This window comes from Lemur catta, chromosome 10 (genome assembly GCF_020740605.2).
Source record: "Lemur catta isolate mLemCat1 chromosome 10, mLemCat1.pri, whole genome shotgun sequence".
In the NCBI taxonomy this organism is placed as follows: domain Eukaryota; kingdom Metazoa; phylum Chordata; class Mammalia; order Primates; family Lemuridae; genus Lemur; species Lemur catta.
In genome coordinates, this window is record NC_059137.1 from 1,354,242 (window position 1) to 1,366,813 (window position 12,572).

Sequence of the window (12,572 nt, forward strand, 5' to 3'; positions counted from 1 at the left end):
CTCAAGGGGTCCTGGACACTCTCCCTCCGCGACCACACCATGCCTGTCACGGAGGGAGACCCCTGACCAGCACCGAGCTCCAGGCCCGGCGTCTTCCTTGTCAGTGTCAGCACATTTAGACACGCAAGGAAAGTGCCACAGTCTCAGCCCCCGCTGGACCACGGCCTGCTAGGGACACAGCCGCGTTCTTAACATTCTGTCCCCGAGCAGCGCTGGCAGAGGGCCTTTACCACGCAGGATGGTAAATATCTTTGCTTTAAATAAACTAAAATGCCTGTGGCTTTAAGACAGGAACCGATTATCTGTCTTTGTAACAATAAAAGTGAGAAGAGCATCGGGTCGATCCCTCTGGTTCGTCCGCGTGGACTCACAGGGCCGTGCGGGAACACGGGGGCGAGACCGCAAGCCCCCCCAACACTGAGAAGCAGGCTGCGCATTTGAAGAGGGAGCCAAGATTTATTTTTCCCCTTTGCATATACTATTTTTCCATTTTGTGAATGTAAAAAAATTCCTTCTATGTCAAAAGTATTTCCATGCTCCATGTTACCTACAATGTATAAACAATGGTGGCAATGCACGAGCACGGCTTCACCCGGCATTCGCCAGACTGCACGGCTCACGACCGCAAGAAGAAAAGTTTGTTTTGGAAAGGTGTGGATGTTTATGCCTCCCAGAATGGGCGGCTGTAAGGTGTCCTGTGTTGATGGGGAATCGCTGGGGGGCGTTCGTCAGTTGGCAAACCCCGGGGGAGAGTCAAATCTGCTTTCAGAGTAATGCACGACCCGCACGTAGTGGATCTCATCCGGCGGGTAGAAGGCAGCGTCCCAGTTGTATTCCGGCGACAGCAGCTTGGTGGGCTTATTGAGGAAGAAGTATTTGTTTAGGTGCCTCTCGTAGGTGCTGTTGAGTCCCCTCTCGAGGTCATGAATGACACCGCCCAGGTATTTCTCGATGAAGTTCAAGACGTTATGGGGCGTGCCGCCGACGATGGAGCTGTCGTAGTAGAAGTCTCCCTGTCCGAAGGGAATGTACGCTGCCGAGTCCGGCTTCCTCTCGTAGGGGAAGTTCCTGCTGTTTCTGAAATACCACCACGGGTGGAGCTGAGCCACGGACGCGCCCAGCGCCTCCACCCCAAACTCGTTCTGGAACACCTGGTTGACCGTCATGCTGAACAGGAAGTCCACCTCGGCCCGGATGCGTCTCACCATGTACTCCCCCAGGCTCCTCATGTGCACGAGGTTGGGGTCGCGCCACCGGCTCTCCCTGCCGACCGGAAGCACCTTGAGCGTGCGCAGAGGGTCCAGCTCCACGGCCGGCAGGTGGAAGAGGATGTCCGCGATGATGTAGAAGACGACTCTGTGGCCGGCCATGAAGTGCTTGTTCGCCGTCTGCAGGAACGACCTCAGGTGCTCGTCTGCGAACCTGGGAAACACACACAGAGGACGAGCTTACTTTCCTGCGCTTTCCCGGGAGAGGAGACACCGCCAGACCTGCTGCCCAGCACAGGCCTGCTGAGGCTGAACAAGTCCCGGCAGGAAGCGGGAGAAGTCACCCGTGGCTTCACCCGAGTGGGTGAGTGAGTGAGAACGTGGTGACCGCAGGCCTGGGGGAGGCCAAGGCAGCTGGGGACGGGTGACGTGAGGAAGGGGAGCGACAGCCAATGGGATGCCAGTCGAGAGTTCCCAAGTGGTGGCAGGACCTGGCCGCCGGCGGAGAAAATAACCACAGCAAACTCTGTCTACGGGACAGCGCGGCAGTGGTTGCCATTAGTTACGGTGTGTTCCACAGAGGTAGAAGGGCCACTAGTGTTTATCCTAAAAGGGGCAAAGGTTAGCGGCACCCACCTGCCGGTAGCAAAGACAGCCAGGCCCACGGTGATGTTCTGCCGTCTGTAATACTTTTCCAGGGCTTGTCTGTCGAAAGTCCCGTCCCACATGACCGGAGCGAGCCAGTCCGTTGTGGTTATGACATCAGGGCGATTTCTGTGGAACAAGCAAGACACAAGTGAGACGGGTGTGACATTGCTAAGGCAGCAGCAGCGGGGGCACCAGCGGCAACCGCTACCTCGTGAAGAGCAGCTGCCACGGGCCAGGCCCCGTGTCTGGGTGGGTGGATCCCTGGCTCCTTCCCTGCCACATCCCTGCGAGCCCAGGAGCTGCGTCTTCTGAGCTTTAACTGTGGCTCGGAATTGGGCAGCCCAGAGTCAGCAGCAGTGCCCTGGGCGTCGGCCGGAGCCAGGGCTGGGAGCAGACGCCGCCTCCCTCACAATACAGTTGTTTTCCCTCTTTCTTTCCCTCCCTCCCCGTTTCTTAGACATTTCCAGGGGCGCCTCTTTCACCTTCTCCCTCACGCCTTAAGCCCATCAGTGCAACACGGCAGAAATCAGAAGATAAGTCCAAAATAGAGACATTTACTTTCAATAATAATAAAACAACAATGGGATTCAAATTATGTAAGACCAGTTCCACATGTGAAAATCAATCCGTGTAAACCACCACATCAAAAGCTAGAGAGCAATCGCATGTCCACACCCACTGATGCAGAAAAAGCGTTATACGGAGTCCAACACCCAACTCATGGTAAAATCTCTCCGGAACAAACAGGAATAGAGGGGAGTCGCTTCAACTTGGTAAAGAACATCTGCAAAAATACCAACATACTAAACGGTGCAAGAGTGAGAGCTTTCTCCCTGCAATCAGGAAGATGACAAGTTCTAACACAGCCATGCAAGCTCTAGTCACTGCAATAAGGCAAGAAAATGAAATAAATGGCATCAGACTGGAAAGGAAAAAATAATACTGTCCCTATTGGCAGATTACTCGATTGTCTACATAGAAAATACTACGGGATCTAAAAAAGAAAAATCCACAGCACAATTCCCAGTTGCAAAGATGTGGAAACAACCCAAGTGCCCACCAATCCATGAGTGGATTCATAAAATGTGGTATATGTATACCATGGACTTCTACTCAGCCACAAAAAACAATGGTGATCTAGCACCTCTTGTATTAGCCTGTAGTCCCAGCTACTCGGGAGGCTGAGGCAGGAGGATCGCTTGAGCCCAGGAGTCTGAGTCTGCAGTGAGCCATGATCACACTGCTGCACTCCAGCCTGGGTGACACAGTGAGACCCTGTCTCAAAAAATAAATAAATAAGTAAATAAGATAGGAGAAGAAAAGAGTTACAAGCAAAAATACAATTAATCTGTCTTTTATATTTACCTATGCAGTTGCCTTTACTGGTATGCTGTGTTTATGTAGATTGTAGTTACTGCCTAGTGTCCTTTCATTTCAGCCTGAAAGAACTCTCTTCAGTATATCTTGTAGGGCGGGTCTGCTAGTGATGGTTTTTCTCAGTATTTGTTTCTCTGGGAATGTCTGTATATTTTCTTCATATTTGGAAGGATAGTTTTGCTGGATATAAAATTCCTGGCTGATAGGTTTTTTTTTTTTTTCAGTACTTTGAATATTTCATTCTCACTTCTAGCCTCTATTATGTCTGATGAAAAATCAGCTATTAATCTTATTGAGGATCCCTTGTAAATAATTAGTCACTCTGTTTTGCTGCTTTTAAGATTCTTTCCCTTTCATTTCTGATAGTTTGATTACAATGTATCTAGTAGTGGATCTCTTTGAGTTTATCCTATCTGAAGTTCATTGCACTTCTTAGATTACTGTTTAAATCTGCTGTTGAAACCCTCTAGTGAATTTTAAAATTCAATTATACTTTTAAACTCCAGAATTTATATTTGTTTTTTTAAAAAATAATGTCTATGTCTTTATTGATATTCTCTAGTTGGTAAGACATTGTTTTCATACTTTCCTTTAGTTCTTTATCTATAGGTTTCTTTAGTTCTTTGCACGTATTTACAACAGCTGATTTAAACTCTTTGTCTAGTAAGTCCAACAAATGGTCTTCTTCAGGGATAGTTTCTATTGATTGTTTTTTCTTTTCCTGTGTAAAGGCCATCCTCTCTTGTTTCTTTGCATATTCTATAATTTTTTGTTGAAAACTGGATATTTTAAATAATATAATGTGACAACTCTGAAAATCAGATTCTCCCTCCCTCCCAAGGGCTTGTTTTTGCTTTTTGTTGTTATGCTTGTTTGTTTTATGACTTTTCTGAACTAATTTTGTAAAGTCTGCATTTTCTGTGATTTACGGCATTACGACTTAAAAACTTTTGCAATTTTTCCAACATAAGTCTTTGCCCATATTTCCTTAAATGCCTGGAACTGGTAAGTCTCCCAGTCTTCCCAGCCGGTATGGGTGTGTTGGGGCATGTTTTCACCACCCAGTTCACTCCGCCCCAGCCTCCACCACCCAGCTCACTCTACCCCAGCCTCCACCACCCAGCTCACTCCACCCCAGCCTCCACCACCCAGCTCACTCCACCCCAGCCTCCACCACCCAGCTCACTCTACCCCAGCCTCCACCACCCAGCTCACTCTACCCCAGCCTCCACCACCCAGCTCACTCCGCCCCAGCCTCCACCACCCAGCTCACTCCGCCCCAGCCTCCACCACCCAGCTCACTCTGCCCCAGCCTCACTTCCTGTGTGCACAGAGCCCCCAGCTCGGCCAGAGGTAAGACCTGGAGCCTTCTCAGGTCTTTTCTGAACAGATGCACAACACTACAAATTCCCAGGTATTCCAAATCTGTCAGAGCTCTTCAACCCCCAATCAATATTTCCCAGCTTTTTGTTTAAATAACTTGCTGCATTATCACCTGACTCAGGTAATTGTGAAGTTAAACAATTGCCTGTACTTGCTTTCAACAAATGCCCTGGGGGAAAAATTTTTTTTCTTTTTTTTTTTTGAGACAGAATTTCACTCTGTCACCCTGGCTAGAGTGCTGTGGCATCAGCCCAGCTCACAGCCACCTCAACGCCTGGGCTCAAGCGATCCTCCTGCTTCAGCCTCCCAAGTAGCTGGGACTACAGGTGTGCACCACCATGCCCGGCTAATTTTTTCTATATATTTTTAGTTGTCCAGCTAATTTCTTTCTATTTTTTAGTAGAGATGAGGTCTCGCTCTTGCTCAGGCTGGTCTCGAACAGCATGACTGTGGCATTTTCGGGCTATTTCCAAAGAGATTCTCTTTCACTGAACACACCAGGAAAGGTAAGCCAGGCACGGTGTGTCAGCTGCTTAATAACCATCGCAATTGCCCGATTCTTGATAAATAGACCCTAGGTTTGAATATAAGAGCCTTGAAAATAAAAACTCCAATTCTGGAACCTCCCAGAATAGCTGTAACTTGGTGAGCGGGGGGAACTTATCACTTCAAACTAAGACATATCATTTTTGTGTGCATGTCAACGGATCTTTGTTCTTACCTAGGTGTAAACCAGTCTGAGAGCCGAGGTTCTACTTGGTTCCTAGGTACAAAGGGAAAATCAGGTTATTACAAGGCACTTTTGCTCAACACACACGCACTGAGTGTGTGCGGTGCAGGCGCTGGCTGGCGCTGGCTGGCACTGGCTCTGTACCCAGAAACATGCAGAGCTGCCTGCTGTCTCAGGACACTCAGAGTGGGAAGGAACCTCGCACAGGAAACCCCAGACCCAGTGGCAGGTGCGGCAGGGGGCGGCCAAGCTCGGGGGGAGCCTAGAAGAGGAATGTCACCTGAAATTTGGAGTCCAGGAAGCCACTTGGAGAAGAGAGATCTTACCCAGATCTGGAAGGTCCAAGTTGGTCCAGGAAAGAGCCGAAGGGTGCGGGGGTCATGACCAACGCAGAATCGCAGGAAAGAGTACGGTTGTTGGGAGGAAGATTTAAAAAAAAAGAAAAAAATAGATCAGATAAGTGAACATATATATAGACAAAAATGTAGATTTAATTAATTTATTTATCAAACATGAGTGGATTGATTTCATGTCGAAGAGGCTGGGAGAAGCCCAGATGTTCATCTCTGATTCTCTTTGCATGTAAATACTCAGTTACTCAATTAACAAGGTTACAAGGCATTTCTCTCTCATAACTCCGGGATATTTTGCAAGTAAAAGAAATGACTTTAAGACTGAGTCCCTTTCTGACATTCTCAGAAGTGTTCTTAGCCACAGATACTTCCTTATTGGATTCCCCAGGACTGGACTCTGTCCAAATCCAAACTGCCCAGGCCAAACTTCATCACAAACGTGGCATGACAAATGAGGAACTTCCTGGAAAGTCACCGTTCATTTAGCGCTCTGGGCTCATGAATTTCTGGGGCCCTACAGAGTGACCAGTGCAGAGAACATGTTGGCTAAAGAGGATTATTGTCACCTAAAGAAAAACACCATCCTTGAGAGAGACACGAGGAGACAGAGAAGGCAAACGCAGGTCCCGTGGGAGCCAGTGAGGGTGCGGAGCCGGCCACGGCGGGACTTCTTCACAGCAGGCTGGGATACGAACCCCACACCGGCAGGTACCCCACTAAATTCTTGCACATCCAGTTGCTTTAAATATCGGCCAAATACGCCTACTGCACATCCTACCTGTCAGACCCACCCAAACCGAGAGCCTCTCTCCCCCACTCTGCCCCAGACCCCTGCGGCTCCCCACAGGGCTGGCCGTGCACACTGTCTGCAGACGGCCTCCTGCAGTGCCAACCCACCGTCTCCGTCCTGTCCTCTCCGTAGCCCACTCCCCAATCCTCCTGGCCACCACACACACAGGAGCACGCAGCGCACACACACACTGCATGCACACTGAGCTGCACATACACAGATGGGGGACCCCACTCTGCTTTCCTGTCCCCCAGCTTTGCTCCCCAGTTTGTAGAATATTTATCCAACGAGATTCCTGACAGCAGAGCTGCCTTTTCTGCAGAGAGGTTTGCCAGGCAGCACACAGGGCGCCCATTAAGTTTGGATTTAAGATACGCAGTGAACAATTTTTTAGCCTATGTCTCAGGTCTTGCCTGGGACACACTTCTGCTAAAAATGATTCACTGTTGGCCAGGCGCGGTGGCCCACGCCTGTAATCCTAGCCCTCTGGGAGGCCAAGGTGGGTGGATCACTCGAGGTCAGGAGTTCGAGACCAGCCTGAGCAAGACCCCATCTCTACTAAAAATAGAAATAAATTATCTGGACAACTAAAAATTATATATATAGAAAAAATTAGCCGGGCATGGTGGCACATGCCTGTAGTCCCAGCTACTCGGGAGGCTGAGGCAGTAGGATCGCTTAAGCCCAGGAGTTTGAGGTTGCTGTGAGCTAGGCTGACGCCACGGCACTCACTCTAGCCCGGGCAACAGAGTGAGACTCTGTCTCAAAAAAAAAAAAAAAAAAAGATTCACTGTTTATCTGAAATTCAAATGTAACTGACACTTGGTATATTTATTTCCTAAATTTATCAACCCTACCAGTAAACGATTCCTTATTCTTTAAATAAATGAAAAAATTCATTTAAATTTTGAATTTGTATAAAGACCTTTTGCAATTTGAATAACAAAATTTCTAGAATTAGGATCCATTTATTGACTCAATTCTTAACCAAATAGTCACTGAGAACCGACCACTTGGCAGGTGTGATGCCACCGTTCTGGGGCAGACGGTGAATGCACGCCGTGGATTCGTGTGTGGCTCACTGTACCCTGCCGAAGACAGCCCATAATTACCACCAAACAGACACTCGTGATACCTTCGCAACCGGCGGCGACGCTGTTCCGTTAGCTGCCGTCCCCAGGAGCAGATGTGACATATGTGGCCAAAGCAGTGGGGCTCGTTTTCCCTTTTGTATTATTTATTTTTCTTTATTTCCCCTTTTTCTGTTTTAGGAAACATTTTTACAGCAGATTCAGATTTACAAGATTCTAAAGACAGCATCCAGAGCGCCTGCACCCAGCTTCCCTGCTACTAGCGCCGGATCGGTTACAATGTCGATACATTATTACTCACCAGAGTCCTTGCTTTAGACGGATTTCCTCAGTTTTTACGCAATGTCTCCCCTTTTCCGGGATCCGCCGGGACAGCAGGGTCCATTTGAGCTACGTTCACTGCCGGGGCCATTTCTCACACTTCAGCGGGACCTACTGTGGATGGCGACCTTGACCCCCGGCCGGGGCAGCGTGTTCAGGTTTTGTTACTCCCCCGCCCCCCGCATGCCGTAATCGATGCCAGGAGGCACCTGTGCAGCCCACACCTGGGGGCGGGGAGCCGGCCCCTCCTGGAGAGCCAGCGTCTGCTCGGAGCTCGGCAGAGATTTCTTCTCCTCCTTCCCTCCGCCATCCTTCATGTACGCCAGCATGGCTCATGGACACTTGTGTTTTAATTCGATGCCACTGTATGTATTTTCTTGCTCAATGTTTTCCAGCTGTGGTTTGGGCTCTTTCGGTTGGCTCCTGTGTCCCTTTGACGTACTCCTCCGATACGGGATTTTTAAAAAAATCACTTCCACACTTCCTGGCACAGTTGCTCCAGGCTCCTCCCCCGGCCAGAATCAGCCTTTCCTCAAGGGGCCTCGGTCCACTCTGTGGAGAGGGTGTTAGAAACCAGGCTCTGGGCACCTGGCTGCTCGTTACCGCAGGTGTCCTCGCTCCCAGGCGCTCCCAGCGGACAGGGCAGGGAATCCTGCGCTGACCTGCACGTGTGGCCACAAACACACCTGTACGTGGCATCTCCGTGTACACGTCCATCATGGCCACAGAAGCATTCCCCACCCTCCGCTTGTCAGTAGCCCCCCCAGCTCCAACAGCGCCCTGGCGGCCCCTCCGGGCCCCACCCACTTAATGGTCCACTTCCACCTGCAGGCGCAGGGGGAGGGGAGGAGCTGGGCGTGGGGAAGCCGCACCCCCCACTGCCGTGGCCACGGGCACTTCTGCTCCCAAAGCGACTGGGGTCAGCAGCCGTCCCTGGGGAGCGCAGCCCACATATTTGTGGTCTATTTGGGTTATTTTCTCGCCACCTGCATACCTTCCTGGGGTAATTTTCCTAATTTGCATATGTTAAGTTTCACACTTTCTGCTGTGAAGTCCTGTGGGTTTTGAAGAACGCAGTGTCATGTGTCACTGTGGCAGCATCAGACAGAATAGGTTCACCACGGAAAGAAACCCTGTGTTTCACCCACCCGCCCCTCCCCCCTGCAGTTTCACATTTTCCAGAACAATGATCGGAAGCACGCAGCGCCGGGACTTCCAGACTGGCTTCTCTCTCTCAGCAAGACACGTTTAGGGCTCCTCCACGTCCTTCAGGGGCTCGATGGCGCACTTCTTTTTGCCACTGAGTAGTATTCTGTTTATGGACGCGCACAGTTTGCTGTCGGTCACTCCTGAGGGACGCTTTGAGCTTCTGGTTGGGGCACTTATGAACAAAGCTGCAATAAACACCTTGTCCGTGGTTCTGTGTGGACAGTTTTCCAGTCGGCTGTACGGACGCCGGAGCACAGCGCTGGGTCGTGGGGAGGAGAACGTCGAAGGGACGCGACCACGGCACCGTCTCCCGCGGCGGCTGTGCCGGCTGCATCCCTACCAGCAATGGGTCTTCAGACTCTGGATTTCCAGACGTGAGCCATTCTAAGGAGCGTGTAGCATCATCCAGTAGTTTTAATTTGTAATTCCCCAATGACGGATGATGCGGAACATCTTTTTATATCTTATTTCTCATCTGTATCTTCTCTGCTGAGATGTCTGTCTGGTTCTTTCACCCATTTTTGTAACTGAGTCGTTTGTTTCCTTATTGTTGAGTTTTAAGAGCTGTTTGCGTATTTCCGATGTGAGTCCTCTATCAGATACGTGTGTGCGAAGGCTTAATTTTTAAAGACATTATCCCTCACAACACAACTACTTTTCAAACAGCGTCGGAAACACTGCATTGCTTACGAAGGAGACCGGGAGGTGGGGGCAAGAATTTGAATGTTTCTAGAGAGCAGTTTAGCAGGCTGGCAGATTTACCCTCCAGAACACGTGTGTATCTGGCAGGCTGATTTCAGTCTTGTTTATATTAGACACAGAGATGGAACTTCGAGAAAGTTTATAATTTATCTAAAATAGCACTCTCACCTTGCTTTGTATTCTATGGTGTTTATTCTGTAAAGTCCGATACCACTGATGTTGCAGTTCACGACTGCTCTCAGCTGCCCACTGGCACGCGAGCTCCCGAGGGCAGGGGCTGCGGCCACTCCACACCCCACGCCCAGCGCAGACACTGGCACGGAGAAGATTCATAGTTGTTGAATGTTTAAAACCAAAAGAATTAAAATGCGAATACTTTGCTTTGTCCCACAAAGAGCAGGTAACTTCGGATTAATTTACAGACTGTTATTAACGTCTCTGGACAAAACTCAGCAGTCTAGCTCATCTCTGCCAACTGCTAACGGCCATGATTCATCAATATTTCATATTTACCTGAAATAACGGTCCACCAAGATCAGTGATAAAACAGAGGAAATCAATAACAGAATTCTTCTTTTAGAATTCATTCTCTCCTGGGGAAAAGGGAGGAAACAGTAGATTTTAAGCAGTAAAAAACTACATCTTTGTGACCTTCTAACAACAGATTAACGAATAGACAACAACCTACGGGTGTGCTTCCAGAACGTTCGGCCTTTGGGAGACAGCCAGCGTGTGCAAGGGGAGCCTCTGCTCTGCCTCGAGTACCTGCAGAGCCTCCACGGTGCCGGCTGCTCTCGAGGCCGGGCACGTGCGCTCTGACCCTCCCCGTGTCCCCGAAGCCGCCCTTGGCCGGGGGAAGGAGGTGCACGAGGTGTCTCTGCTGTGGGGCTGTGAGCACACAACGACGGGGCCTTGGTGAGGACGCCGTCCTGGACGGGGAGAGACTGGGTTTTGGCCCACAGGTTGACTTTTCATTCCTTTTTCCTCACAGAGATAGTAGGACGGACGGTGTGCTCCGAGATCGCGCTAGTCTAAAGCGTGTGAGTGTCCCCAAAGCAGCTGCTTGCGCACAGGGAGTGAGGTCTCAGCCAAGGCTTTAAGCTGTAGAGTGGACCTTCTGGCTCCAGCCGGTGGCCTGATGGTGCGGGAGCTCACGTGACTGACTGCACAAGCCCGCCAGCATCGCATCTGAGTGACAAGTGACGGGAACTGGGCTCTCTGGTAGCTCAGGTCTGAATGCTCGTGTCACAAGCACGAGGCGCTAGCTCTGCGCTGGCCGGCGTGGCAGCCACCAGCCACACGTGGCCCCTGAGCCCGGGACTGAGGGGCCACACATGTACAAAGCACACTGGGTCCCGCGGATAGACAGTGTGAAGGAAAAGAATCTAACTAGCTCGCTCATAGTTTTAAGTTGACCATGTGTTGAAATGCTAATAGTCTGGGTAGTGCAGTCTGGATAAACTGTGTTAAGTAAAAATAAACCACGAGAATTTGTTCGCTGGTTTCTTTTCACCTTTTATAATGCGGCCACTGGGAGGGTGGACATTACATACGTGGCCCACGTCACAGTCCTACCAGGCAGTTCTCTGCGTGAGGCGTCCTGGGCAAGCCGTAGCTGGGCACAGTTTTTGTACTCCCGCAGTTGGAAATCGACCACCTTTTACATTCAAGATCATCCGAAATGCCACTCAAGGGGTGAAGACGGGGCCAGTCCGCCAGACCCTCTCAGTGGCACACTCCCTGCTGCATGTCGGAGCACCACCCGCCTGCCAGAGGCCTTCTGAGGTCAAGGTCAGAGGCGATCCCACCCCTGATCTGCCACAGCCCCCGAGCTGTGCTCCATCCCTCGGCAAGGGTCCCGTACCTGGGGTTAGGGGGATGAGGGGGGTCGGCCAGCGCGGGCCCAGGAGGACAGGTGCCTCCCAAGCATCGTGTTCTTGGGTCTTGATCAAAGACCCTGGTGCTTGGAGCTTCTGTTGGTGGTGACATCACCGGGCTCCGCAGACGATGCAAGTGTCATAATGATGCACCTCCCTGCAGGTTCTGCTCATCGTCTGGATCACGACTCTCTGGCTTGCTTTTCTCTCCTCTCTTTGGCAGCACGTCCCGGACAGAATAAAGAGTCCCGATGGCCGAGCTCCTGTTTCACTCTAGTCCTGGGAGGGGCTGCTGGGACCCCCCTGCGTCTGGGGCTCAGTGCTGGCCTTCGGTGGCACCTTTATCCAGATGAGAATAGAATTGGGGGTGGCTGCACTTCCTTGCCACTGTGGTGGCTGAATTTTGTTAAAATGACTTTGGCTTCTCAGAAATGATTATGAAGCCTGGGTCACAGCAGGGGTCCAAAGGACGGACGTTCACGACCTGGGCAGGGGTTTGTCCCACCGCTGCCCTGGGGCTGTTCCACCCACAGTGCCCTGGGGGCTCCCACCAGGACCCCCACTGCCCCTGAGCTTAGAGAGAGACCGGCCCTGCCCAGCTCTCGGGTCAGACGCCAGGAATCTGGAACAGGGCAGCGCCCCCTCTCCGCTGCTGAGGTGAGGGGCTGCACGGAAACATTGCCCCAGGCCGAATCTCTCTCTACGGGAGTAGATTCCACGTGGCTATGACGTGGTCTCTCCACTGACCATGGAGACCTGGGCACCCTCAGACAGGCCACCTGGGGCCTCGAAGTTCTGGCAACTTCTCTAAGTTTTCTGATGATAGAAACGGCACTGTGCCCGCCTGGAAGACCTTCCTGGGGTGAGGGAAACAGCCCATGTC

General features: G+C 50.9%; 1 protein-coding gene across 1 annotated transcript; it reads right to left on the reverse strand.

Moving 5' to 3' along the window:
* Nucleotides 1–553: 553 nt before the first annotated feature.
* GLT6D1 (glycosyltransferase 6 domain containing 1) lies at nucleotides 554–12,151 on the reverse strand. Its single transcript, XM_045562059.1, has 5 exons — nucleotides 11,677–12,151; nucleotides 10,326–10,405; nucleotides 5,338–5,379; nucleotides 1,845–1,982; nucleotides 554–1,422 (listed from the first exon to the last, which is right to left on the reverse strand). The coding sequence occupies exons 2-5, from the start codon at nucleotides 10,397–10,399 to the stop codon at nucleotides 729–731; spliced, it is 948 nt and encodes a 315-aa protein (XP_045418015.1). The 5' UTR covers nucleotides 10,400–10,405; nucleotides 11,677–12,151; the 3' UTR covers nucleotides 554–728.
* Nucleotides 12,152–12,572: the final 421 nt, after the last annotated feature.

Coding starts and splice junctions, on each gene's coding strand:
- GLT6D1 (XM_045562059.1), bottom strand. CDS start 10,399: ATGAATTCTAAAAGAAGAATTCTGTTATTGATTTCCTCTGTTTTATCA. Junction 1,983..5,337: donor TCAGACTGGTTTACACCTAG/GTAAGAACAAAG, acceptor CTTGTTCCACAG/AAATCGCCCTGATGTCATAA. Junction 1,423..1,844: donor GCTGTCTTTGCTACCGGCAG/GTGGGTGCCGCT, acceptor TGTGTTTCCCAG/GTTCGCAGACGAGCACCTGA.